Source organism: Takifugu flavidus, chromosome 1 (genome assembly GCF_003711565.1).
Source record: "Takifugu flavidus isolate HTHZ2018 chromosome 1, ASM371156v2, whole genome shotgun sequence".
In the NCBI taxonomy this organism is placed as follows: Eukaryota; Metazoa; Chordata; class Actinopteri; order Tetraodontiformes; family Tetraodontidae; genus Takifugu; species Takifugu flavidus.
In genome coordinates this window covers 2,880,437-2,907,271 of record NC_079520.1, presented here as the reverse complement: position 1 = coordinate 2,907,271, position 26,835 = coordinate 2,880,437, and the positions used below count along the sequence as shown (strand labels likewise).

Here is a 26,835-nt window from a genome sequence, read left to right as displayed (position 1 = left end):
GATGTGAAGTCACACACACTTCCGGCTCGGGAACATCGTTTCTCCTTGGTTCAGTCTCAACAAATATATCGTTAAAAGCTGCCGGGATGACATCGGAAACGGGCGGAAGGAGAATTTTAGTGGTTTATTCCTAAAATAAATCCACCTCTGAATGAGGCCAAGCTGAGCAAACACACACAAATGCTGTGTTTGCTCTGGAAACCTGTTTACAGAGGGATTGTTTGAGGAATGTTAATTACCCTCACGTCTCCCGTCTGTCCGGGTTTAGAAAATATAGGAGGGACAAAACATCCGGATTTTCTTCATCACTTCAGCAGGCGGTCACGTGACTGCAGAGGAGAAATTAAAATGCTGCATGACGGGTTTATGGAGGAGCCGCGGCAGCTTCCCAGTAGGATTTTGGAATATTGCAGGTGCTAAAATAAATCCCGCGCTCGCGTACGCGCTAGGCTAACTTTTTTTTGTTGTTATTGCAACCAAAAAAGGAAATGAAGAGAGGGAATCTCTTGAGAAAGTGTTGTTTTTATGTGTCAGCTGCCAGATAAGTCAGGAATAAGCTGCATATATAGAAGCTGTCGAATCTCGAGGCAGAACTATGAGGAGGGGGGGACATCACCCCCCCCAATGTGTGTTGGAAGCCCAACTCCTTCCTGTCTGTTTCCAGGCTTTATTGCTGCTTTTACTGGGTGGTGTGGCGTGGGCAGAGACCTCCCCCCTCGTCCAGCACAGTTTTGTGGAGGCTTCTCAGGTTATGACAATAGCCTGTTTTGCATATGTGGGGGGGGTGTCAGCGTGTGATGGATGCACTGCCGTGGAGTCAAAGATGAACAGGTAGCATCAATTCAGATTGATTGCAGGACCACTGAGACGCTCCCTGGACTCGACTGCCTCCCGTTAGATTGACGTGCGCTGGTACGTGTGCACGAGCGCGGGGGCCCCCGGCCAGACTCACAGCTGACATGTCCAGGTCCATGTCATGTCCAGGTCCATGTCATGTCCAGGTCCATGTCATGTCCAGGTCCATGTCATGTCCAGGTCCATGACATGTCCAGGTCCATGTCATGTCCAGGTCCATGTCATGTCCAGGTCCATGTCATGTCCAGGTCCATGTCATGTCCAGGTCCATGTCATGTCCAGGTCAGCAGCCACCAATGAACATGTGTTGTCCTCTTAAGCTGTCTAATTAATCTAAAATATGGATCTCTCACCACGCGTTGGAGACGTTTCACCCCCAATAATGATCCCCCACCACTGGAGGGGGCAACGGCGCGTGACGCTGGGGGTGTTTGTGTTGTGGCAGGAGGCTGTGCAGATGTTTCCTGATGTTCCCGGTGTAGGTGTGCAGACAGTGTTAGGCCACAGTGATGAGGGGTGAGGCTGCACCACCCTCGCTCTTAATGAGACCCTGCTGTGACTGACAGCCTTATTAACACACACACACACACACACACACACACACTTAAAAAGCCCAAACTTGCAGGCACTGGTTCCGTGACGGCTCGGGCTTTTGAGCTTAGCGGATCTTCTCTGTGTGTGTTTGCTTTTCCTGCTCTTCCCTCGTCCAGATGGTTTAAGATCTTCTCTGTGCTCCGGCGAATTTGAATCGGCTGTTGATCATAGAGGGAAATGGATGCTGAGCTGACGCGTGCGCCGCCCCGCTCGACTTGTAAATAACGATTTATTGTCAGGCGGGGTGAACGCTGCGCTACATAAACACAGCATAATGTAGCGAGCGAGGAAGCGATCATGTCAGATCTCTGTTTTAGTCCCTGGCAGGAAGAACACTGCAGTGTGAGCGCACTCGTCTGCTCCTTATCATGCAGGGGGGGTTCTGCACGTAAGAGCGACCCATGTCCTGCCTCAGCGCGTCTCCTGGATGCTGCTCCTGATTGACAGGAAGGAAATGGATCAGCCAGAGAGGGAAAATAGGGAAAAAGGTTCAGAGAATGAAGGGTGGGACGCGACCTGCTGAGAGTGCCGTATCGTGTTTATGTGTAGAACTGTAGTCAGAGCTGGGAAGGCTGAGTTTTCTCTTCACAAAGGGAATAAAGCCGTAAAAAGAGTCCCGATGATGATGAGGACCATCTTCATCTCGGGCCACTCTGACCTTTCACGCTTGATTCTCACCCAAGTTCCCTAACGAGGCCGTTAAGGAAAAAACTTTCCTCCAACATCTCCAACGTAAATACCCAATAATATTTGATGGTCCCTGAAAGCATCAGTGGACTCCGGATCAGTTGGCTGGAAAGTTCCTCTCAGAGAGGATCTGCCCCCCCCCCCATCCTCTCTGCGGTGGCCTGCAGATTAGCACAGCCATGAAAGCTGTGCAAACATCCCCGACTGGGGACACGTCTAGTAAACAGACGGGGGACCGAGAGGGAAGAGCACGCCGCCGCGGTTGCTGGGGGACAATGACCCGCCCACTCAGGACCTCTGGTGCCGCCACCCGCGGAGGTCGCCCGTCCGTCTCACCACCTCTTGTCCTCCCGTCTCTGCAGATCACACCTCGGTCGGAGGACTCGGGGACAGCTTCTACGAGTACCTGCTGAAGGCGTGGCTCATGTCAGACAAGACGGACGCAGAGGCGCGCAAGACGTACGACGACGCCATCGAGGTACGGCCCCTCGATCAGCCTCGCCGCGCATGGCGTCAGGCAGCAGCTGAACAGGCCTCTGATAAAGCCCACGCACGTGTGGTAGCGCCACCTTTCAGACCCGGAGGTTGTTGCTGCTTTTATGTTAAATGATTTAAGGGCGACGATAAAAACGGGGGCTGGGTGGATGGAGTCTCTCTGGGAGTGGGGCTGGAGCAGGAAGCAGCTGCTGACGATCTGTTCTTGTCAGTGAACAGATGTGACCCAGCAACTGCTGCGTCTCAAACCCAGCGAACACGACAGCTAAGTCGCTGTGCCCTCCCCCCTCTTCCCCAGGCTATCGAGCGCCACCTGATCCGCAAATCCAACGGCGGTCTAACGTTCATCGGCGAGTGGAAGAACGGGCACCTGGAGAGGAAGATGGGCCACCTAGCGTGTTTCGCCGGCGGCATGTTCGCCCTGGGCGCCGACGGTTCCCCCGACGACAAGGCCGGACACTACCTCCAGCTGGGGGCCGAGATCGCTCACACCTGCCACGAGTCCTACGACAGGACAGGTGAGGACCCGGGGGCGGGGCATAAAACCCCGGTGTTGCGTCCAAACATGAGCGACTGTGCGTGTTTGCAGGCAGCAGGATGATGCTGGCAAAGAGTGGTTGCCTTGGCAACGTATGGCCATGGGCAGAAGGGAAGGGTTAGCTGGTCGTAGCTTTGGTGTTGGCAACCATTGAGCTGTCTGACGTTAGCTTGCTGAGCGTGTATGTGTGTGTGTGTGTGTGTGTGTGTGTGTGTGTGTGTGTGTGTGACTCCCTTCAGACAGTTGTTCCACTGTTGATGTTTGTTTGTTTGTTTCATTGCTTGTTTTCCTCTAAAAATGGCTTCTCCCCCCCCCCCCTCCAGTGCTGAAGCTCGGCCCCGAGGCCTTCAAGTTCGACAGCGGCCTGGAGGCCGTGGCCGTGCGGCAGAACGAGAAGTACTACATCCTGCGGCCCGAGGTCATCGAGACCTACTGGTACATGTGGAGGTTCACGCACGACCCCAAGTACCGTCGGTGGGGCTGGGAGGCGGCGCAGGTAAACGCTCTGTGGGCGGGGCAGGTGTGACTGGAGGTGGTTGTGAACGCCGCGGTGTGATCTGGAGGTGCGCCGCAGCGCCAAACAAGCACATTTCTCCTCATTAACGGGAGCAAACGCTCTCAGATCTGCCGGTATTTTTATAGACACGACGTGACAGCAGGAGGAAGCCTGATGGAAAGGGTTCCTGCTCCTCTGAGCGTTCCAATTTACGCCTTTCCATGACGTAGTTGAATGATTTATGTTTTAAACTGGAGCCACACATCGTGTGTGTGTGTGTGTGTGTGTGTGTGCGTGTTTGTGTGTGTGCGTGTGTGTGTGTGTGTGTTGCCTGATGTTCAGGGCGCAGCAGATGTTTGGTAAATAGATGAACTCTTGGACGCTCCCACAGTCTTTGGCTCTGAGCTCGGCCGCACTTACAGAAATGAGAACATCCCATTGATGAGCAGAACGATTGAGCCATCGTCTCCGTTCGTCGCCCTCTGACGCCTCCTTCACGTTATTGTGTCTGTGACTCAGAGCGCCGCCAGCGTTTCCCCGCGTCTCGACCGCACGATGAACAGGAAATGGAGATTTTTGCATGATGTCATGTTTCTGTGGCCTCCTGGGTGTTGGAAATGGTGATTCTGTGTGTGTGTGTGTGCGTGTGTGCGTGTGCGTGTGTGTGTGCACAAAAACAAGCCTTTCAGATGTTGTTATCTATTTATTCCTTCTGTGTTTTGAAATGACAAAGAAACAATCCGGGAGTTAAAGAGAAAAGCCTCTGTCCTGTTTTATTCTGCTGCTCCTCTGATGGAGGATTAAGATGCTCCTCTGTTACACCTCAGCCCCCCCCCCTCTCCCCCCTCTCTCCCTCCCTCTCTCTCCCCCCCCCCCCTCTCTCTCTCTCCATCCCTCCCTCTCTCTCTCTCCCTCTCTCCCTCCCTCCCCCCCTCTCTCCCTCCCCCCCTCTCTTTTCGTGCCTCCCTTTCTGTCACCTTTTGGCTCCTGAGCTGCAGAGCGGCACCAGCGGCCTCGTCTGAGTGTTGCGCCTCTGTATTATTAACGTGCACCTGATCTCTACTGTGAGTTAAATCGCGCCCGTCTTTGATTAACGATAACGGGCCTCCTGGGGGGGGACTTTAACCTATTTGAACCCATTGGGGGGGGGGGGGGGGCATCACAGGTGAACCGGAGGTATCGGTGTGTTGTAAAACACAGAGGAGTTGTGGCCCAAACTGCCGAGGGCAGATAATTGGTCACTGCGGGACAGGATGGACGGGGACACGAGGACGGAGATCATGCTCTCAATTCCACGCATCAACTCCCAACATCGACAAGGTTCCGAGCATAAAGCCGGAACGCGGCCGGAATTCTGGCGGCGGCTTGAACGGGACCGTGGGTCGTCACTGGGAGTCCGGGGGGTCGAACCTGCAGCCAGCTGTGCTAAACCGCTCTGCCAACGGAGCCGTCGGATGGGCTTCGTCGCCCCGTTGCGTCTCTGTACTGCAGTGTCTGTCGTCATAGCAACAGAGGTGACAGCGTAGCCTGACACCGGATGAAGCCGCCCGTAACTTCACGTGTCGGGGTTCCTTCTGTTTGGGAGCGAATTTGGAGAAGCAGGCGGCACCTGAATGCAGCAGGATAAACATGTTTACCCCCCCCAGGAGCAACAAAACAAAGCGGCGCTTTCCTCCCTCGTTAGGGAGCCGTTGCTGCCTGACGAGAGCGTCGGAGCCTCCGATGTAAATGTGGGGGGAGCGGGGCGACGTGTTTGTGCTAATCGTCTTTTCCTCCGATTCTCCACAGCTGCTCTTTGCTGTTTGTGTCTCTGCAGGACTCTTAAGGTCTAATCTGTCACAGGCGAAGAAATTAATTACACCACGCTGTTAAAAGCCTATTAAAATGTCTCCCACTCTTTGTCCTTCCCATTCATCACCCTTTCTCCTGTTATTCCTCTTATTTTTGGTCTTAATCCGCCCCCTTCCTCTCCTCCCCCCTCTCTTCCGCCCCCTCCAGGCCATTGACAAGTACTGCCGGGTGAGTGGAGGCTTCTCGGGGGTGAAGGACGTCTACTCCTCCAACCCCACCTACGACGACGTGCAGCAGAGCTTCTTCCTGGCCGAGACGCTTAAGTAAGTCCACCGTTTGCTGCTGTAGGTGTCGGTTTAGATGCAGATGGATGATGGAAAAGCCCCAGATTAATGTCAGGAACATCGGTTCATCGGCGCTGATGACTGAGGCGCATGCGGCTCTCTGGCTCCCCCTGCCGGTGGCCCGTGTCTCCGCACTCTGATTCATTTATTGTAAACAGAACAGGTAAAAGAGGGTTTTAGCTGCTTTGTTAGCATCCAGCCGCCTCCCTTCATCTATATTCATCCCAAGCTTGAATCCTTAATGTCTGAGCCCGGCCGAGAGCCCCCGTTAAAGGTCACTCGCCACCCCGCGCCTCTAACTTCCTGAGACTCTGACATTTGAGCGTCTCCGGGCCACAAAGCTTTATTACCCACATGTGGCTCCGTGTCGGACCTGCAGCGTTCCGGGTCCTGATGTTCTGCACCGTGGATCCGGAATGTGGTCTCAAACCTGCACGTTCGGGGTCGTAACTGAGCCGTTGTCTGTGCACCTCTGAGCGGCGCGTTCCTTATCACATCTACTCAAACCTGCTTCTTTACCCCCCCACCCCCACCCCCACCCCGCCGCCGCCGCCCCTCCCCCACCACAGGTATCTCTACCTGCTGTTCTCCAGCGACGACCTGATGCCATTTGAGAGCTGGGTCTTCAACACGGAAGCTCACCCGCTTCCCGTCCTCCACCTGGGCAACATCACCCTCCCCGGCAGCGAGCCGGCGCGGCGGTAGACGGGGGGGCGGGGCCACCAGGGGGCGCCACCTGCCCGCCCACACCGGACAAATGTGGATTAAGCTTCACGGGTTGGACGGCTTCAGGACTGCGGATGCCAAACCAGATAAGACAGAGGGGGGGGGGCGAGACACTTGACTGAACACCTCTGCTTGCGTCGGTGGCGGCGAGCTCCCCCCGCTCGCCCTCACGAGCGGCTCAGACTGACGCTTTTTCCCCGACGGGCCGAGCTCCGAACGTCGCGGGGGTGATTTTTGTTGATACCTTCCTGTGTTTCTTTGATATGTGACCAAACTTTGCTCCCGGACAGACTCGCGCGGAGCGCTCGGAGCGTTGGCGCCGATTTGTGAAGGATCCGTCGCGTCGACTCCGTAGGAAGTCAGACGGGCTTTTCTTTTTTTTTGGGGGGGGGGGGGGGGGGGGTTATTTTCTAAACAGAGACATGGTTGAATCAGCCCTCCTCATCCTCACCCACTTCAGTCTTCATCAGTTGAACTTGGCGGCGGGCGGCGGGATGGTTGCCGGGGGCGCCGGGGGTCCCCTCGACTCCGCCTTTTTCATCGTGAGGGCGGCGACCCGACGTCTCCGTCTCAACGAGCGGTTTTTTAACCATCCTGCTACTTTTATATTCACCTCTTTTCACGTCTCCACTTTCTTTTTTGTTCACGAATCAAACGTTTCTGGCCTGAACTGAAACTCTCTGTGTGTGTGTGTGTACGTGCACACGCACGCACGCACGTGTGTTCCCCCTTCTTTCACGTCTCATGTCCACTGTATAAAGTCTGAAAACAGGTTTTTGTTGCCTCAGAGATGTAATTTTGGTCAGAAGGTTTTTGGTTTGTTTTTCTGAGTTGATGAAATATTTAAGTTCCTTTGGAATCATAAAATATCTGTAAAGAACCTGATCAGAAATTAAATTGATATATGAAGAGTTTGTGGCTGTTTTCTATGACGTTTGCAATCTGTCCATTTCTAATCCCACTCCGCCACTTGTGTGGACGTGGAGGCGCGTCCACGTCTCCCCACGCTCGCCATGGACACCGGCGTCCTCTCGTTTCTCACCGTGACGCCCCGGCTTTGATGTCTGAGGACATCCGGTATGAACAGATCAAAGGAGCTCAGAGGGGAACCGTAGAATCAGCAGCACTTAGAGGAGGTTGAGCTCTCTCCACTAGGTGTCGCCACATCTCACATGCTGTGCCCCTCGCCCCAAGCGACCTTTGACCTCCCAGAGCTCTTTGTTAAAGGTTGAGCTCGGCGCGTTTCGAGGCTCTGCCGGGAAATTCTCTCGTCGCCTTTTCGAGGCCGAAGTTTTTATTCATCGGTGCCACCCAGGTTTTGACTAAACAAACACCGAGGGACGATTGCTTTAGTTAATGGTTCCGCTCAAGTTTATTTAACCTCAATTGATGTTTAGTCACATGACTCAGCCGTGTCACCAACGTTTGAATATTTGTTTTCTCCACCTCCCATCAACATATTTATTTCCTCCCTCCATCCAAATGCCTCCTCCTCCTCCTCTCTTTAATCATCCGACCCGGTTCTGAGTTTCTGTTCCCCGTCTCCGATATGAAGCCGACATCATCGCTGCCTGTTTCTGATTGGAAACCAATGGCGACCATCCAGTCGCTGGGGGCGACGTTCACTTTGCAAATGGAGTGTTCTGTATTTGTATTTTTTCTGAACTTAACAAAAAAAAAAAGAGACAAATTATATGTAAATATGTTTAAAATGGACACAAATTCAATAAAGATGTTACTGAAAGAGACCACTGGACGAGTTTCCTTAAAGATGACGGACGCGAGGTCGAGGATGTTTGTCATTAAACACATTTATCTGCTCGCACATCTATTGTGGTGACCTCCAGAGTTAGCCCCGCCCCCTTCCTGTTCCACCCAGTCATTCTGAAACGATTTATGCATTTTCATCAGCAAACGTAGTGGAACCTTTTAATGATGTCCTCCTCTGTGTGTGTGTGTGTGTGTGTGTGTGTGTGTGTGTTTAATGTGTTAATGGCATGGCTGTTTACCCATCCATGTCCTGGACACACTGACTCACTCCTCAGATGGCACTAAGAGAAGCAGGTGGCACACACACACACACACACACACACACACACACACACACACGGTTGAGCAATGTCCTGAACCACATTAATCTGTTGTCGTACACGCAGAAATAAGAACACCCTCGGTCCCCGTCTTTGATTTCCCCCCTGGCGTCACTTAAATGTTAATCTCCCCGATCGGTTTGATTTCCATCAGACATTTTTCACAGCGGAAGGCGGCGCTGGCGCCGTTGCCTTTGAACGGCGCCGCCACAGTGGCTCTCCGAGGCCTCAAAGGCAACTACAAGGCCGAGTCTCAGTTTCAGGAGTGGTTTTTCCTCAGCTGTTATCTGTGCATTGGCCTCTCTTCTTACATCACAGTTTCACTTATTAGTGTGCAAATGTTGCCCCAAAACTTACCCTGTCACGGGGACAGCCCCACCCCCCAGGGTGTGGAGGACAATGTGGCTATTTGGAGACGGAGAGACGTCGGTGGCGAGATAAGAACTAGGACAGACCACCAACCAGCTGTGTGCTGCTGACTGACAGTCTTAGTTTTGGAAGCTAACGATTAGCATAGTTAGCTCAGGGGACTTGAGCTCACACGTCTGGTTATCCGTTAAACTTGCCTGGCTGTAGAATTATGCTCAAAGTTGCACATTGTTTGGGCTAAAGAGCCACAGGACCTTTGGTAGAGGAAGCATCACCTCCATACAGTCCATAATAACTCGAGAGGCGCCCATTTTCCTCGCAGCCGTCCTGTCCACACTGTAATCTCTGTAGGTGTTTTCCTGTCAACATTTTACCTGCGTGGCGACATTATAGCAGAGGAAAAGCAGGACGCGTCTCTAATTTGGCTGAAATTGTCACGTCTGCTCACTGTGCTGCGCTAGAGCTCAGCAAACCGCTGAGACCTTCTTCCCTCTGTCAAACTTCAGAGCCTTGATTACACGCAGGGCTTCTAGACCTGCTGGGTGTTGGTCATCCTTATAAATTCCTCTCACCAAATAAAAGCAGGGGAAATGAGGCGCTGGGAGCAAAGAAACACCCAGGTTTTAATTAAAGTTTGAAGGTGTTTTGGGATTTTTTTTTAATGGTTCCTGTGAATTTACTGAGGGTTCAGAGTCCCCTTCTCTTTTACGTGCAACAGTTCCGACTTTATTGGTTCTTAATTGGGTTTTAGACAGACAGGGTTCGGTTCTGGCTGTCTTAAGTCGCACTGGAAGCATTTTTTTTTTTCCATTTTTGGAATATCGACCTGTGTGTTTTCTGTAATAAAGCCGGATCTTCGGGAACCAGCTGCTTTCTTTGATGTCAGAATGACACCAAAGAAGAAGAAAGACGGGGAAACCCCCTTTGGTCTACCTGATTCTAAATGGTTTTCCGAGTTAGGTGACCTAAACGCTGTTGGGGTTTGCCCAGCAACGCACATGCAACCACAACCTCCAGCTGAAAGTCAGAACAATACTACTTTAATATTAAAGTCACTTTTAATATTAACGTTACATTCTGTTTTATAAAGTACAGCTACTATTAACGTTACATTCTGTTTTATAAAGTACAGCTACTATTTCCCCATGATTTTAATTTTACCTCCAAATTAAAATGATTAATTAGCTTCTGTTCTTTGATAGTTGTCGGACTTCCTTTTTCGAAATAATTTTAAAAAAGCACTTTAATGAAGAACAACAGTCATAGGTACTGTAAAAGGGAAAACATGACAGATGTGTCATGTAGTTTCTTGACATCATTGTCCATTATTCACCTTTGGTTTTATCAGTGTGTGACGTCACCAAAATAGAAACGCAAGAAACAATCCCTGTGATGGGTGGAAAAGGAGTGAATTACACAGGAAGTGTGACTTTTTTGCCCCCTGCTCTGACACCTGAGGCGTTTTCTGTTCTGTCATTAAACACTAGCTTGGAATTATTATAACTATAAATTCCCCATGACTTTCAGAAGAAATTGTACAGCCACAAAAAAGTGTGATCACATTAACTGTACGTGAGTTTTTACGACGAATGACGTGGGACAAATGAGCAAGACTCTAGACAAACATGGGTTTTTAAATTACTTTACACAAAAATATCTTTAAACCGCTACCTAAATCGGTTTATTTACAGTATCGGGGAAACCGAATTATGAATAAAATCGAATCACAGCACGCAGTGGATCCGCGAGCTCGGTTACCGAGCAACACAAAAACCTCTGGGCCAATCACAGCCCGAGCTCGGCGCATTGATACAATCCAACTCACCGGACTAAGCGATCTACTACTGATCATAAAAGTAGTAGCTTGGTGCTGAATTATTAAGGAAATCGCTGGTGTGAGTAAATGATGGATTCAGCATCCGTGAAATCGTATTTAAAAGATTGGAAAAAGTAGTGCTCCGTAGAGGGACTGTATTTTAGTACGGCGGGTTATCAGGTTCCGGAGGTGGTAGTTCGGCTTTATAAAGCAGGCGTGTCCTCCGTGCGGGGAATGTTGGAAATATCTGCGGAGCTGCTGCGTGAGTGTCTCTGTCGGGAGGATTATGTTGAGCTGTCTGTACGAAGTTCAAACTAACATCTGACTCGAATGCTTCCAACGCACGGATTTGTGAATGTATGTATAAATGTATATTTTCCAACCTTTCGTTCGTGTCCGCCACGGGAAAAGTTGCTGATTGTGAAGACCACGAAAGCTTTGCAGCTGGTTAGATGATTGAAAATGCGCTGTCAGCCCGTTTAACGGGGTTTATCGCAGCCCACCAGGCTGCGAACTAACTAACTAACTAACTAACAGGTTATTAGTTTTACAGGAGTCGTCGTTGTGATTCACCTGTGCTAGCATTAATGTGCAGCGGCGCTGACCACGTTAACAACTTTAACCTTTAGAGAGTCGCCTCCTGGTAGTTTTACGGGAGTTTGTTGGCTTCCACTGAACTCCACCACCGCAGTTAATCGCGGGTGAACTTTGCGTGACGGTGACTTTAAATGTCGGACGTTTTGTTCGACGCTGGTCCCTGGCGACTCGGCTCGCTGTTTGTCTCTCAGCCCTTCTGGAATAAAACAGGCTCGCGAATCGTTCTAGAAGCCTCACGCGCTGCGTGGAGCTGCGGCTCGTCTCGTGCTCGCTTTCTGCCCCGCTCGTGCTGAGTGGGTGCTCGACCATTTAAAGGGACAGTCCGCCTGAAACCGAACTCCGATTGTAAAGTTTGAAATCGGTTCAGGACCAGTTCGACATTTACAAAATTGTAAATTTTTAATTGTTACTCTGATTTAAATTCCTGCTGGGATCGACTAATTTGTGCGTTTTTGCCAGTTTTGGAGGTGATCCAGAGCCAGGTTGATGTTCTCCAAAGACCAGTAAGGGCTCCTTTTCTGCCAGTGTTTGAAGCTGTTGACCTTGCGCAAACATAAATACAGCTTAGAGCTAGCCGAGAACCGTCAACATTTATGCTAAAAACCGTGGCGTAATTGAGACTTTCAAGATGAAATGTCGGCGCTAACAGACGGGAATAATTTTGTTTTCATATTTCGAAACCCGGAATGTGTGCGTTTTTGCCTCATTTGCGTATTTTTAAAGGTGAACCTAACCTAACCTAACGCGTTACAATCAATGTGTGTGTTGTATTTCTACGTTGTTTTGAACGTATTGCCAACGTATCTTTTTTTTTGTTTGTTTTTTTACAACCCGATATCGCAGTTAATCAGACAGCCGAAGATGGATCATTTGGAAGAATCGATGAGCGGTTCCGTCAGCGCCCTGTCCTGGGAGCAGGTCAGCCGTCTGGACGAGGTCCTGACCGAGGTTGTTCCTGTCCACGGAAGGGGGAACTTCCCCACCTTGGAGGTGCGTCTGAAAGACATTGTGGCACGCGTGCGCTCACGCCTGGAGCTGAGCGGCATCAAAGTGAAGGACGTGAGACTCAACGGGTCCACAGCCAGCCACGTCCTGGTGCAGGACATTGGCTGGAGCTACAAGGACCTGGACGTCATCTTCAGGGTGGACCTGCCGTGTGAGGAAGTTTTCCGGGTCAGCAAGGACGTGGTGCTGGGCACTCTGCTGGACTTTCTGCCCGAAGGTGTGAACAAAGAGAAAATCACGCCCATGACACTGAAGGAGGTTTACGTGCAGAAGCTGGTGAAGGTCAACACGGAGCAGGACCGCTGGAGTCTCATCTCCCTCTCCAACAACAACGGCCGCAACGTGGAGCTGAAGTTCGTGGACTCCATCCGCCGGCAGTTCGAGTTCAGCGTGGACTCGTTTCAGATCGTGCTGGACTCCATGCTGGCCCACTACGAGCCGCCGCAGGCGCCCATGACGCAGGCTTCCCACCCGGCCGTCTGCGGCGAGAGCGTGTACGGGGACTTCGACATGGCGCTGGGCCACCTGCGGGACAAGCTGATCGCCACCAAGAGACCCGAAGAGATCCGAGGGGGGGGCCTGCTGAAGTACTGCAACCTGCTGGTGCGAGACTTTCGACCCGCCGACGAGGAGGAGTTCAAGGCCCTGGAGCGGTACATGTGCTCGCGCTTCTTCATCGACTTCCCCGACATCGGCGAGCAGCAGCGCAAGGTGGAAGCCTACCTGCAGAGCCACTTCATCGGCGAAGAGAAGAGCAAGTACGACTACCTCATGATCCTCCGCCGAGTGGTCAACGAGAGCACGGTGTGCCTCATGGGCCACGAGCGGCGCCAGACCCTCCACCTCATCTCCCTCATGGCCTTCCGGGTGCTGGCGGAGCAGAACGCCATTCCCGACGCCTCCTGCGTCACCTGCTACTACCAGCCGGCGCCGTACGTCCGAGACCACAACTTCAGCAACTACTACGTGGCCAACCAGAACATTCCAACGTGGCTGCCGTGTAACTGACAAACGGCGGCGCTGGAGGCGGAAGCGGGGCTGCTCCTGACGAGACGGAGTTAAGGAAAAAAAAAAAAAAAATCTCCCAAAACAAACAAAATTTAAAAAAAAAAAAAAAAAAAGTACTGAGGCGACGAGCGCCTCGACCCTCCGGAGGCACAGTTGTATTTAAGTGGACGAGTATTTAGCTTTGTTTTTGGAATCCTCTCATTCCTAATCTGCAGAATCGTCTGGGTCATTTCATACAAAGCGACTTTTTAAGTGTAGATTAATTATTTTCTGTTGTTGTTGTTCCTCTTCCTCAACTTTATTCTGAATGGAGTTGTGTACAGTGCCTTAATATCCAGGGTTAAAATAATGAGGGGAGGGGGGTGTTTGAAGAAGGGGAAGAGGAAAATGTTACAGCCCTGATTTTGTTTTATGATTAAAAAGAGGAAAAAAAGAGTGCAAAGGCAGGAAAAAAAGACTAAAATATGATAAAGGTGGGGAGAAAAGATGAAGACCTACCCCCCCCAAAAAAAAGAAGCTGAGCACCGTTAAGTTTAATTCACTGGGGAGGGAAGGCGGGTGGTCACTCAAGAGTGGGCTGGATTAGTTTGGATTTTGACCTGTAAATATTGCCGAACACCTGTGTATTTGTCTTATTTTCCACTGTGAATCTCAATGTCAGACGAGCTCTCCCCCCCTCCCCGCCCTCCCAGTTTACTCAGCCGTGCGCTTCCCAGTGAAGCGGCTCCGGACGGACCTGCTCCTGCGGGCCGTGCAGGGGCGTGTCCCGGGGCGGCGGGCCAGCCGGTTCCCCCCCTCCCTTAAAAGGAGCAGCACGTTGTGGGACGCCGGGGCGCTCCCCTTCAGCCGCCGCTCCTGAAATGGATCCAGGCTCTGAAGCTGCAGGTCGTCTATAATTATCCTCCCTCGTCTTGGTCCCTCCTTCAGAACCAGACCCCAGAGCTGGGTGTGTCCCCCTGCAGCCCTCCATGTGTGGGGGGGCTGAGTCACTTCCTGTCCCGCTTCGGTCCTCCGGCTGTTCCAGCCCCTTTTGTGGTCATGGGAGGACAGAGCCAGCAGGTTTCCACTCTCCCTGACCTCCGCACCAGTTGTAACCGGGACGGTCCGGTCTATTTCCAGTCAGGGCTATACTGGGCTCCTCGTACTGAGCTCTGGCTACGCGACCCCCCCACCCCCCCACCTCGCCCAGTCTGAGGGGGGGACTTGTAAACCTCTGAAATGGCAGCTGCCCCCTCTGGAAACCCTTCCTCCTCTCCTCACACCAGCTCCTGTTTGCAGCAGATAACCAGGAAGCTTCTTATCTAGAGGAAGGTCGCCCCCCCCCCCCCCCCCCACCCCCGCAGGTCACACCCTGGAGGTCAGGGCACCTCCTGCTGGCTCAGCTGCCGAGCTTGGCGACAGGAACCCCCAAAGTCACTTTTTAAATTAAAAAAAAAACACTCTGTTTTCGCTCTGGACCAAAGAACTTGAGCACCAGCAACTGGAGCCTCCGTGTGCCTTTTTGGAGAGTGATTTAGCTTTTTAAGGGTTTTTAACGCCGACCTGGAGGAGAGTTTGCCGCTTTCACCCCCCCCCCCCTCCCCCCCCCTTCAGTCCTGTCACACAGCAGCTGTCGTCTGTGATCCAAGCACACCTTTGGGAGAATATATTCGTTTTTTGGGTTGAAGAGCAAAGACGTTTTGGTTTGAATTTTTGGGTATTTTGTTTATCTTTAACTTGGCTTTCTTTCTTTTTATTTAAGTTTCAGTTTATTCTCGTCTAATTTAACGTTGCTTCCCTCTCTGTCGAGGACTTTTTCTGCCTGATTTGGAATGCTAACGCTAACAACCTGCCTAGCGTGGCTTGAGCAGACAGCTCTGGCCCAGCTTTCCCAGTCCGAGGCCCAGTAGCTGGAGGTGGCCCTGCTGGGACCTCCAGCCCCCAGAGAGGGTCTGTGGGGTGGGGGGGGGGTGAGCCGGGGTGGCCGGGTGCTGGAGGGACTGGAGCTGGTTCTCAGGGACATCTTATTTGGGAAGTGTGTGGTTGCAGCCCAGGAGCACTTCCTGTGATGTCGTTTCCCCCCCCCCCCCCCCCTTTCTTTTTTTTTTTTGGTGGGCTTTGTTTTCAATTTCAAGCAGTGACTTCCTGCCGTCTGAGCCCCCCCTCCCCCCCCCCTCCCCTCCTGACAGTCAGCTGATCTGAGTCCGCAGGTCTGAACCCGGTAAAGCCGTGAGAGGACGGGTCTCCTCTGGCGGCTTCTCTCTGACTCAACTCGATGATGGACCCACCCTTGAATGTAGCCCCCGCTTCCCCCTCTGTCTTCCTGTTAACGGTTATGCCCCCCCCCCCCCCCTTAGCCTCAGCTCCTGGGTCCTGGAGCTCGTGTATCTTGTGTACCGGCGCAGCGTCGCCTGGAGGGGGTGCAGAGCCGTCGAGGGGCCGCTTGCCTCGGACCCCCGTGGAGGCGCTCGTCCGGTTTCTATGTGAAGAGCTGCGAATGTTGCGCAGCAGATTTGTGTTTACGTGGAGGCGTGCGCGCGCACGTGTGCGTGCGAGGTCGCCGCGAATAAGTGAGGGGAAAAAAAACCCATGAACTTTGTGGCACTATATGTTTTTGTGGAATAGAGGAAGAGCGCTTTTGTCGGCTTTGTGACGATGAGTTTGGTTACGACCGCGATGCTATTTCATTTATTTTCGGCACTTTTACCTTACTTGAGTTTTTCCTTTGAATGGAAACGTGTACACGTACATCGGGAGAATGTTTGACGAGGAAATATGAAATAAAGATTATTAAATGCATCTTTTGCCATGTGTGTGGAGCTTTTGTACGCTTTTAAACTAAATTCTAGCATGTTTGAGGCTAATCTTTATTAGCATCTACAAGTTCTTCTGGATCCAGCCCTCGAGGGTCACGATCCAGCCGGCAGACAAGGGTTTGGTTCTACCGGGTAGGTCAGAAAACCCGGCTGGATTACGGCATCTCCAGTTTAACGGGACATAAACCCATGAAAACGGCTCCTGGAGGGGAACTAACCTGTATCCTCGGGGCTGAGCGGGTCTGTGAGCAACACTCATCATCTAAAGGCTTCAGATCCGGGGCGGCCACCTCCCGATGGAGTCTGAGCGGCGCCTCACCCGAAAGTCCTTTGGGTCGTTTTAAGAGTTGCAAAGCAGCACCTGGGCCCCCCTGCTGGCCCTGAGGTTCTCTGTGAAACCAAGATTTGCTTCACGGCAGGAAGTGAGGCAACGTTTCTGCAGAATCGGAGCTCGGAGAAGGAAAGTCGAGCTCTTTCTCCATCGCGCCTCATGGTTAAAACCTACAACTTCCGGTTTCTGTCACTCCCGACATCCTGACTGACGTTGGCAGGTTATGTCCTTGAACGCACCACGCTTTCACAGAAGCTGACTAGGTTCTCAGCCCCCGACCAGCACATCCTCACCCCGCGCCACCGCAGGTGACTGACGCGCGCGCGCGCACGCTCACGCTTCCTGCGAACTAACCCACTACAGCCGTGACCTATTTTAACCTCATAATCAATCATTAGACTTTTCTGTGTCCCCATATGATGGTTGATTACCCGGAAAGTTGTCAGATTTATTTACACACGCACGCACGCGCGCGCGCGCACACACACGGCCAGCAGAGATGGGCCTGAACGCAGAACGGTGGATTTCTGGGAAAAATACTGATTCTCGTGTTTTCTGGAAACGGAGACAATAGTCCGTGAACGTCGCACGCACGGGGGCGTGGTCGCTGGTTGCTAATAGCAACCAGAGAATTGACTACTGAAGATTCACATCTAAGTTCTTTTGTGGTCTTATGGTCGAGCCCACTTGTTATCGGAACCTTCCGGCCGTAGAGGTGTGATCTGAGAAACGCGCGGCTCGCCCACGTGTTTGTGCGTGGGTGTGGGTGCGATGACTCACTGGATCGTTTGAGTCCATGAACCTTTGAGCAGCGCTAACGTGATCCAGTATGGCTCTGGATCCGCGGGGACCTGGTACCGGGCCGCTGAGGTTGTCGGTTCGATCGCAGGTTTTTCAGGAAAAGTTCCGCTTTTGGCGGGAAGCGTCGCGTGTGTTTAATTATTAAATACAGGCGTGAAAAAACGTGTGAGTTTGAGCAGCTCGTGAGAAAAGGCCGCGCGACTCAGAGGGTGAACAAGCTGAGCAAACCGCCCCCCCCCCCCCCCCCACCACCACCACCCCCGGGCCCCTGCTGTGGACCGTTTAGACACTGGTCCCGAGAAACAGGTGATGCGCGTGCGTGTCCTGGGAGGGAGATGTGTGGCTGAAACAGAGAACCGGTATATTCTCGTGTACCCGTTCATGCACCGGTGGGTTGGTTCCCAGAAACATGTGCAAACACACTCACGCGCACGTACGCACGCAGGAAGCGCGTCCGAGGACCCTGAATTTGGTTTCTTCCGGTAACCAAAAAAACCACGTGCTTGACAGCAAGTTGATCGGACTCCTGTGTCGCTGCGTGGCCACGCCCCTTCACCTGTCCCGCTCGTGCCGAGCTCGGACTCAGGCGATCCAACACGCTCGCGCACGGCGTGGTCACGCTTTACCGAGTAATTAACGTACATTAACGTACAGTAGCGTACAGCGTGGTCCTGCTCGGGGTTTCTGCCCGTTAAAGAGTCTCTCTGAAACGGTTCGTTTACGTTAATGAGCACCTTAATTAGTTGCTAACCAGGGTTGTTACTGGAGTCTATCCAGTTCTCTCTCTCACACACGCACGCACGCACGCACGGCTCCAGTTGCAGTTTAATCCGATGACCTGGTCAATGTCCTCCAAATATCACATTTTCTCCCCTTAATTCACCTTCAAATCCAAAGGTTTGCCAATGGTTTTATAATTAAATACGCAAAACTGTAAATGATCTCCTGAACTGTGTAAAAGACCTGGAAGTTTCTCACGGTCACCACGGCGACCAGCTGTCGTCCTGGTGGGTGTTTGCAGTCGCTAATCTCCACCTTTCACACAGGGAGGTCTGTGGAAGATGGATTTGCTGCTCCGCTCCTTTCACCTACTCAGCAGACAGAACCCCCCCCCCCCAGAACCAACCAGGAGATTAGGTGAGAGGCTTTATGCAGGATGTGGGCAGGTGTTGCGAGGAGGACGAAGGTCCTTCATCAACCACTTCAGCACTTCCCAGCTTCCACGTGTTTCCATGTAAATATCCGGCTATGCTAATGCTACGCTAATGCTTTTCTCTGCGTTATTGGTCTCCAAAGGGCCAATTAGCCTCGGGGACTCTACAACGTCCACCATTCACAGGTGTGGCGCTCCATCCAACCCTGCTTCGAGAAACAGGAACTTTCAATAAAGTGTGAATATTTGGGCGCCCTGGAGCGTAAAGTTAGCGCAGGTTTCTAACATTCACAGGTCACTTTTTCCGTTTCCGTCCGAAAAAAGAAGAATTTGAGAGGAAAATCATTTTAATCGCTTGGAAAAACAAAACTATCAAAGTCTGTCAAGTGTTGACCAGCGTAAGGAAAGACTCAGAATGTGGCTGATTTCTACATAATCACAGCTTTGACAGCCAAGAGTTTATTTCAGTTTATAAACCCCCCCCCCCCGAAAACATCCCGACAGTCGGAAGATCCGCTCCCACGTTTATTCTCGGCTTTAAACCTCGTGGAATCCTCCCAGGTCCCAGACTCCCATCATGTTTTGCGAAAGAAATCGCGGTCGGCAGATTGAAGCAACTGCAGACAGAAAAAGGTTGATTCCCCCAATCAAAGGGGTTTCAACCCCCAGGTCAAAGGTCACGGAGCCACTGGAACTCTGGACGAGCAGCCACGTTCTCCACACGCACGCCGGCGTGGGTCAGGGTGGAATGTTGGAGTTTGCGTTTCCGTGTCCGGACTCTGGTCCGGTTCTGGTTCTGGTTCTGGTGTTGGTCCATCTCTAGCTGGGTTCTGCCTGGATGAATTTGTACTGGGAGAACCTGTGCAGGTGGCATTTCTGCTGTTTAAATCTATAGTTCATTTGTCTTTGATGTGCATGGTTCTAAAGTGACATGTGGGGGGGGGGGGGTCCAGAGGGTGGACCAGACCATGTGACAAGTTCCAGCGCTGACTTTTATTTTGAAAGTCTCCCAAAGTCTCTCGAACAAGTCCACAGTGAGGAAGGGGGGAGGTGAGGACGAGGCTTCACGTCCAGGGTGGTGTCCGACAAACCCAGATCCAGGATCAGTCTGGGGCCGGTGATAACGGCGCCGCCCAGGCCGCGCGCAGCCAAACGCGGGTTAGCTCCCGAGGGAGGGGGGGCTCCAGCGTTGGTTCTTGTTCTGACGGGGAGGGTCAGAGGTCCCGGCGTCGTCCCCTCACAGACTGGAGGAGTCGGGGGGTCGGTACGGCCCGTTCACCTGGAGGAGAGTCAGAGTCGTAGAGGTCAGAATGGGGCGGGGGGGGGGGGCGGTACTGCTGCTGTATCAAACGTTCTACAGGCTAACTGGTCCTTTCCTGACCCTCACAGGCAGGTGAGAACGCTTTAGAACCTACACGCGACAGCTCCGATCAGGTTTCCATTAAAACACAACAGCTGGAGGCTGTGACGCACGCCCCCCCCCCCCCCACCCACCCACATCCCCCCCCCAGGTTTAACCACTTACTCGGGCGTCGTACTCCAGCACAAACGGAGGGATGTCGATCTGCTCCGGCCTGATGCAGGTGAAGAGCTGCTGCAGGCTGTCCAGGTAGTGGACCTTCTCCTTCATCCCCGACACGCTGAAGGTGGTGAAGAACCACGTGGACACCTTCAACGAGGACGACAACCGAGACACATCTGAGGACGGAACACCTTATCCTGCGTGGCGGACCCAATTAGCTAAAGTGTCGGTGCTTAGCGGCGGCGCTTTAGTCTCACCTTGGAGCGAAAGTTCGGATGCACAAAGTAAAAGGCCTTTAGATTCTTCTTAAACCTGAACACAGCGATAACGGCTCGTTAGCTAAATCAACAACAAACCCAAGGATGCATAACCGCCGTGCGCCATTAGCCAAATGCTGCATCTTTAGCATAAATACCATGCAATTATCGCTTTGGGTTGGGGAAGACTTTAAAGAAGACAACAGATTACAACACGACACCGAGATCAAGGCAGAGATCAAAGGACGCGGCTGTGATCTGATGAGGCTCTTTAGGGCAGCGTTTAATGGGAGGGAGGACGTTTGCGCTGGGAGGTGCGGCGGCAGATAAGCGCTCATAATTCACCTGCTACGTCGGAACCTCAGAAACAGCCTTCAAAAGCCACAGACCTCATTGGAGGCATTTAACTTTAATCGGGGCGTTCAGGCTCCACCTAAACTGTCGGAATCCTCAGACGCCGACGAGATCTCGGTCCTCCTGATGTCAAAGACCTTCCGACCTCTGAGTGGTGGCGGAAGCCTGCAGACGTTTCCCGTTTCTGTTGCGGCCTGATCCAGTCTGAGGACGCGGGAGGATGATGGTGCTGATCCGGGCCAGCGCTGGAGCCTGAGGCTACCGAGCTAATGGGGAACGTCTCGGGACCGTCGGGCTTCTGGACAAACTAGTCAACGTCTTCCTCCTTTGCCAGATGCTTTTGGAAACCTCAGAGGGGGCGTCTGGCTTCCAGGAAACGAACCGAGCCTGGAGCAGGGCCGGCGGTTCCGTCAAATTGATGTGGGACCAGGGAAAACATCTGAGATCTGGCTGAAGATCTGGCAGCGCGAAGACGGACGGATCAAAGTCAAAACCGTGGGGACTAAAGCTCGCGGACCCAAAGAGGACTGAAGGTTCTGGGTCGGTGAGCAAACCCAGATGGTCTCCAGGAGGATCGCCAGCTTCTATGAGTGTTGAAGAGAGGAAGACGAGGAGGAAGAGGGCTGAAGGTCCCTCTGAGCCACAGCCATGAAGATCGAAAGGATGAACTATCAAAGTGAGGACATTCTGTCTGATCAAAGCTCAGAGGTCGGTTGGTGGGTCGGGAGGTTTGGACCCAACGTCCTCTGTGTGGCTCCACCGGATGGGTCAGAAAGGCCGACGTGAGCAGGTTCTGGTTCTACGTCCGACCCTGATTAAATGGGATGCCGCTGTACTTCACAGCTTCGTTAGTGGACAATTAGATGGAATAGGCAACAATTAATGAAGCCAAGACAATGTTCTCGGCCGGTTCTGACCAGGACGCTGCTGCCAAACCTTTCAATCGAGTCCGTCAGCACCAGAACACACTCCAAGTTTAGCGTTCTGTTCCTAATACGGCAACTCGCCGCTCCAAAACCAACAGTGAAACAAGAACGCTGAACGGCTCTTACGCTCTTCCAAAACTCAACGCAGGCCACCCGGGCCAGCGGCGCCGGAGCGTGAAGAACGCCGCTGCAGACGTCAGAACGGCGCCGCAGCGCCAGCAGGAGGTCAGAGCAAGGTGAAAAACCGCTAAAGTTGGTGGTTGATCCATCATCAGGAACAGTCAGACTGAGCTATCGTCTAATCCGTTTAGCGTCACTTCAAAGGAATTTCCTTCTGGATCAAAGCACCCCAGATGTTAGCATAGCACGAAGAGTTAGTGTCGCCGCGAGAAGTCGGACTGACTTGTAATCGACGATGTCGTGCAGGTTTTTCAGGAACTCGGAGTCCAGGTGGTTGTGCTCGGCGGTCAGGGTGTGGAAGTAAACCATCACGTACTCCTTCGCCGTGATGTGGTCCATCACGTGGATGAAGTAGAGCAGCGCCTGCGTGGGCCAACGTCACACCGCCCCGTTACAACAGGCCAATAAAACCCGCAGCTTCTCAAATGGGCCGTTCGCAGGTTACCTTTTCAAGGTCCAGGAGAGTGACTGGGATGTTTCGCCCGACCACCACCATCACCGTCCTCCCACACATGTCCACGCCTGCAGACACGTAACGCAAACTTAAAACACGCCGGTTTTACCTGTTAAATCCCCGACACCGACGGATAAACACCGATTCTTGGCTTAAACCTGACGTATATCATCCAAACCGAGTTCAAACACACAAAACTAGAGCATGGATCCAGCGGGGCGACGCTGCCACCTAGCGGCGAACGGAAGAAATGCCGTCAGATGACGCACCCCGCGAGAGCGCGCGCACGTACCAGTTTGATACAAAGCTTTGAGCGCGGCGATGTCCGACAGATCCTCTGCTCGCGCTCGACACAGCCAGCGACTGTAGCTGTGGGACAGATCAGAGAAGAAGAGAGAACGTTGCAGAAGCCTCCATGTTGGAAATGCTGCGATGATGATGATGATGATGAAGATGATGAAGATGAGGGGTACTTTCTCTGATGCTGCTTCTGCACGGTTGCCTCGGACATCTGGCCCTGCAGGATCTGCTTCCTCTGCTTGTCCACGTCGCCCTCCATGCGGGCGAAGGCGTGGGTCCCCACCTGGCCCAGGTCGGACTCCAGGTTCTCCTCCTCGGAGGCGTCTGCATCACAACACAGAGCGAAGCGTGATCACCTTGGCAGACGGAACCAGAACAGAACCATCGGCCGCGCATCTCATGTGCATCCAGACGTGCTGGTGCTGTTGATCTTGGGCTGCACCCTGGAGCCACATCCCAGCCCCCTTTTGAAGCGGGCTCCACGTTCCAGAACACGTGAAATCCAAATAAATGAGCCCTTCTGTGCTTCTTGGCCACGTTCGACCCGTAAAATACGGGAAATTTGTTCGACGCCGTTTCTCTGGAGCTCCGAATCTCCAGAGAAGCTTCAGTGCTGCTGAAAATAGACTCTCAGTTCCTGGAAATGTTTTCAGGCAGAGAACGACCACGACGCCGCTACGCTCTCAAAGGATTCTGGGAAATCAGAGCATTAACACAAACATGTGATGCGTTCAGGGCCACGTGCTACTTTGACTGGGAAGCCTCCAGTTTGTCTTCCATTTATTTCTATCAGTGTTTTTATGTCCCACGTGATGAAGCAGATCGTTAGAACGCGGAGCAGCTGCCGCCTCCGATGGCGGCGGCGCTCGCACGGACCCAGATGTGGCTTCTCACCTTCCAGGACGCCCGGTTTCTCCGAGATGCGGATCTGCCTCTCTGGGACGATGGGTTCGCCCTCCGAGTTGCCGATGTCAGCTGGGATCAGAGGTCTGCAGGCCCGCTCCTCTTCCTCGGAGCGAGGGAAGTACAGAGGCAGCAGCTTCTTATAGACGGGCTGGAGGGGAAGCACGTGCACACCTGGGTTAAATGGAATCGCTGGGACATGGGCAGCATGGGGGGGGGGGGGGGGGGCGCTGATATGAACCTCTTCTGTGTCTGACGCGGCGAACACCACGGCCTCGATGCTGTTCCCATGTTTCTCCAAGAACCTGCGCACCGTCCCTGAAAACCACACACACATACAGGTTAACAGGAACAAAGGGGCCATCGGGCTAGTTCAGGAAGTGACATCAGAAAAACCCCAGACAAAAGCAGAAGCGAGGGATTATTGGGTGGAAGTTGACCCGAACCGAAGTGTGTGGGACTCACTGAGGGCCATGTGTGTGGAGTCCTCCAGCGGGTACCCTCTTTTGCTGGTGGTCACTACGCACAGGCCGACAGACGCCATGGACTGCTCCCTGGGGAGGGACAACCCACCAATATGAACTCATGTCAGCCTCACGTGCTCTACACACTCCTCACTAAACACCTCTGAGGTCAGAAACGGCCCAGATACGACAAATACGGACGCCGTCGGGTTGGAACAGGCTGTGAAATCAGCCAGCAGAGGGAGGAGGAAGGGTGCGAGGGGGGAAACGTCATTTCCCGTTTCTAAAGTTCCGCCTGGTTTAAGTCCAGCTGACCCGGCACTTACACAACCAGCTGCATGATGTTCCTGTAGCAGCTGTACAGCGAGCTCTCCGCCGCCGTTCTGTACTTGGTCTTGAATTTTGGCCCCACGGTGTGGATGATGAACCTCGCTGCCAGCCCAAAACCTTTGGTCAGCTTGGCCTCTCCTGTCCGGCATCCTGCACGCACACACCCCAGGTGATCACTGGTGTTCTGCGGTAATGCTGCCCCCAGTGGCCACTCCTGGTATGACACTGCCGCGTGTGTTTCCTGGGTCTTTTTCTACCTTTGAGTTTGAGCAGCTCGTCTCTCAGTTCTGGACCCGCCAGCTGGTGGATGCTGTCAGAAACCGGGTTCTTGTCGTTGAGCGACTCACTGCTGGTGTTCACGATGGAGGTGCAGTTCAGCAGGGCGACGTCGCCTTTGCTGTCGTGAAAAAAAAGAGGCGAGCGCTCATTTATTAGAGTGGAGAGGAAGCGAACGCGCTGCAAGTCCACCGCAGACAGAACTACCACGTCTTTACACAGGATCAGGTCACCTTTTAACCGCAGCGTCCTGGCAAACACCACTCACCCAAACATAAACAGATTCTCTGTCTCTTACGGAGGCTTTAAAGAAACCAGGAACAATGTTTGAGAAGCTGGTCACATGACAAGATTAGCCTCCAGGAGCGAGGAGGAGTGGAAACACACATACACAGATTTAACACACACACATACAGTTAAACGTTTCCCACGTGTGAAGGCCATTTTCTCCTAGGACTTTGGCCATGTTGGTGCATCAGGAATGCGTGCGTGTGCACGTGCACGTGTGCCCTGAAGGCAAAATGATGGCAGCGTAATTACAACAAGGCTGCTTTTATAAAGAGATGTAAATGGTCATGTGTTTCTCCACAAAGAGGATTTAAGATCCGCTTTGGACTCCGAAATGTTCTAGGAAGCCTTCATGACACACGCACACACGCATACACGCACACACACACACACACACACGCACAGCTGCTAAAACCTCCAACAGTTTAAAAATGCCAACCCTCTGAAAGTGAACCAACCCCAACCACATTCACACCCATACAGAGGACGAAGCTGTGGCGTCAAACGATCCAGTTTAAACCCACAAATCTAAAATTTCACCCATAAATTAAATATGAACGGGAGAGAAGTCAGGATTTCCTGAACAAAACAACCCCCAAAACCCTTGGGATTTAATAAATAAAGACCCAGAACATCCACAAACATCAGCCAGCAGCAGCTGTGGTGTGAAGAGCCAAGTGTGGGACTCACAAGAGGATGATCTTTGAGTTGATGTCTGGCCTGAAGGGGAAGGGAGAGGGGACGTCCAGGCCGTCGCCCTGCTCCAGGGAGGTGGCCTCGCCATCCTCCTCCAGCTGCTGAGGCCACGTGGGGAGAGTCTGGATGTCCACGAACTGGGAGCGAGCACCCAGAGGATCCATCCCCCCCGACACTGCAGAGCGACCCTGGACGCACAGGCACAGGGAGAGAAATCTATAGATTTAAAACTTAATGCCACAAATCCTCGTTGATAAACTCACAGTAAGAAAGTATTTGTATGGAGCAGTAAAAAATGGATATTTTAATTCACAAGTGATAGTTCCAAACATAAACTAGAACACTGGTCTGCAGATTATTATTATGATTATTATTTCCTTTCATATAGTTTCCTTTTTCGACCGTTGTTAACAGATATTTGGGGATTTTATAGAAAAATGTTCACGGAAAAAAGCATGAAAACCAAAATAACTGTGGTTTATACAGTGATCTTGTTAAATCGCCACAAACAGCTGCAGTTTATAACATTAATTATAACCAATTAGAGTAATGAGTCCGTTGTAGTTGTAAATATGACCAAAACACCCGCTCGTCATGATTCGGCTCATACCTTCCTAAAGAAATGTATAGAAATGTTTCCCAGGAGAAACCTTATAAATCAAAAGAAAATGCACTTTGGCCAGTCTGCAGCTGCTAAGCAGAAATCAGCATTTCCTCACCAAGCAGCTTCAGTTTCCTCCAGCCAGAGGTAATCTTCAGCAAAGAAGACTAACGACGATTAATTAACCCTGGCAGGACAGGCCCAAACATTGGGAGATAAATGTCGTTCTTTTGTGTCCTCAAAATAAAGCAAAGAGCGGATAATGAAATGAAGTTACACAGGTTTTAGCCAGTATGCTAGGTGCCTGAAGTGTCAAGGCTGACAAACGGGAGCAGCAACTTCCGCCTAAGAATTTCAAAGTATAATTCCAATTACGTGACAAAAAAACCCACACTGTCAAATCCCGGTTTTCTTTTTTTTCCCTTTTTTTTAAAAAAAAATTGTTTATCATCTATAATAATTTGAATCATTATTGACCCACTCGCATTAGAAAAATAATACATTTAAATTTATTGTTCGACTTGTGAAGCCCAAACGAATGAACATACATGTAACGATGGTTACTGATATTTTATGTACTTCTACAATAGTGTCTACAATAAAGCCTCATTTGACCAATCATTACGTTTGATATCAGCGGTTGTCTAGGCGCTTAAAATTGGAATGACGTCGACATGACAGCATATTTATAATGGTATCTTATTTTGTATATGTAACATCGGGCATATCCGGTTATGTTCCCAAACTTGAATTCCTCATCAGCTGACTAAGGATCTACTTCCGCTATGGTTCA

General features: G+C 51.9%; 3 protein-coding genes across 6 annotated transcripts in view; 2 read left to right on the top strand and 1 right to left on the bottom strand.

Annotated features, from left to right (window-relative positions):
- The window catches only part of man1a2 (mannosidase, alpha, class 1A, member 2), a 30,618-nt gene extending 22,344 nt beyond the window's left edge, over positions 1 to 8,274 (top strand). For both annotated transcript variants that reach the window (XM_057047968.1, XM_057047977.1), the window contains exons 10-14: positions 2,499 to 2,614; positions 2,930 to 3,149; positions 3,493 to 3,665; positions 5,664 to 5,779; positions 6,370 to 8,274. In XM_057047968.1, coding sequence (XP_056903948.1) covers positions 2,499 to 2,614; positions 2,930 to 3,149; positions 3,493 to 3,665; positions 5,664 to 5,779; positions 6,370 to 6,505 — 761 coding nt within the window. In that variant the 3' untranslated portion in view covers positions 6,506 to 8,274. The remainder of the gene's footprint in view (positions 1 to 2,498; positions 2,615 to 2,929; positions 3,150 to 3,492; positions 3,666 to 5,663; positions 5,780 to 6,369) is intronic.
- Positions 8,275 to 10,995: 2,721 nt separating this feature from the next.
- Positions 10,996 to 16,189, top strand: tent5c (terminal nucleotidyltransferase 5C). The gene is made up of 2 exons (XM_057047998.1): positions 10,996 to 11,158; positions 12,242 to 16,189. The coding sequence occupies exons 1-2, from the start codon at positions 11,132 to 11,134 to the stop codon at positions 13,409 to 13,411; spliced, it is 1,197 nt and encodes a 398-aa protein (XP_056903978.1). The 5' UTR covers positions 10,996 to 11,131; the 3' UTR covers positions 13,412 to 16,189.
- Positions 16,190 to 18,820: 2,631 nt separating this feature from the next.
- gdap2 (ganglioside induced differentiation associated protein 2) lies at positions 18,821 to 26,379 on the bottom strand. 3 transcript variants are annotated; one of them, XM_057038923.1, is made up of 14 exons: positions 26,161 to 26,379; positions 25,436 to 25,629; positions 24,439 to 24,578; positions 24,178 to 24,331; positions 23,853 to 23,941; positions 23,629 to 23,705; positions 23,379 to 23,538; positions 22,658 to 22,808; positions 22,477 to 22,553; positions 22,176 to 22,252; positions 21,954 to 22,093; positions 20,271 to 20,325; positions 20,017 to 20,160; positions 18,821 to 19,770 (listed from the first exon to the last, which is right to left on the bottom strand). In XM_057038923.1, the coding sequence occupies exons 2-14, from the start codon at positions 25,603 to 25,605 to the stop codon at positions 19,729 to 19,731; spliced, it is 1,476 nt and encodes a 491-aa protein (XP_056894903.1). In that variant the 5' UTR covers positions 25,606 to 25,629; positions 26,161 to 26,379; the 3' UTR covers positions 18,821 to 19,728. The 3 variants fall into 3 exon arrangements, with proteins under 3 accessions (XP_056894903.1, XP_056894912.1, XP_056894921.1); XM_057038932.1 differs by having other exon boundaries at positions 25,436 to 25,657; positions 26,161 to 26,376; XM_057038941.1 differs by having other exon boundaries at positions 25,436 to 25,616; positions 26,161 to 26,376.
- Between the last annotated feature and the right edge of the window lie 456 nt (positions 26,380 to 26,835).

Bases quoted from the DNA above. Each gene is read 5' to 3' on its own strand.
- gdap2 (XM_057038923.1), bottom strand. From the start codon at position 25,605: ATGGATCCTCTGGGTGCTCGCTCCCAGTTCGTGGACATCCAGACTCTC. The intron at 23,706-23,852 runs GTGAGTCCCACA...TGTGGTTTTCAG, and splicing joins CTCCACACACATGGCCCTCA to GGACGGTGCGCAGGTTCTTG. The intron at 23,539-23,628 runs GTTCATATCAGC...CTTCCCCTCCAG, and splicing joins CCGCGTCAGACACAGAAGAG to CCCGTCTATAAGAAGCTGCT.
- tent5c (XM_057047998.1), top strand. From the start codon at position 11,132: ATGCTTCCAACGCACGGATTTGTGAAT. The intron at 11,159-12,241 runs GTATGTATAAAT...CCGATATCGCAG, and splicing joins CAACGCACGGATTTGTGAAT to TTAATCAGACAGCCGAAGAT.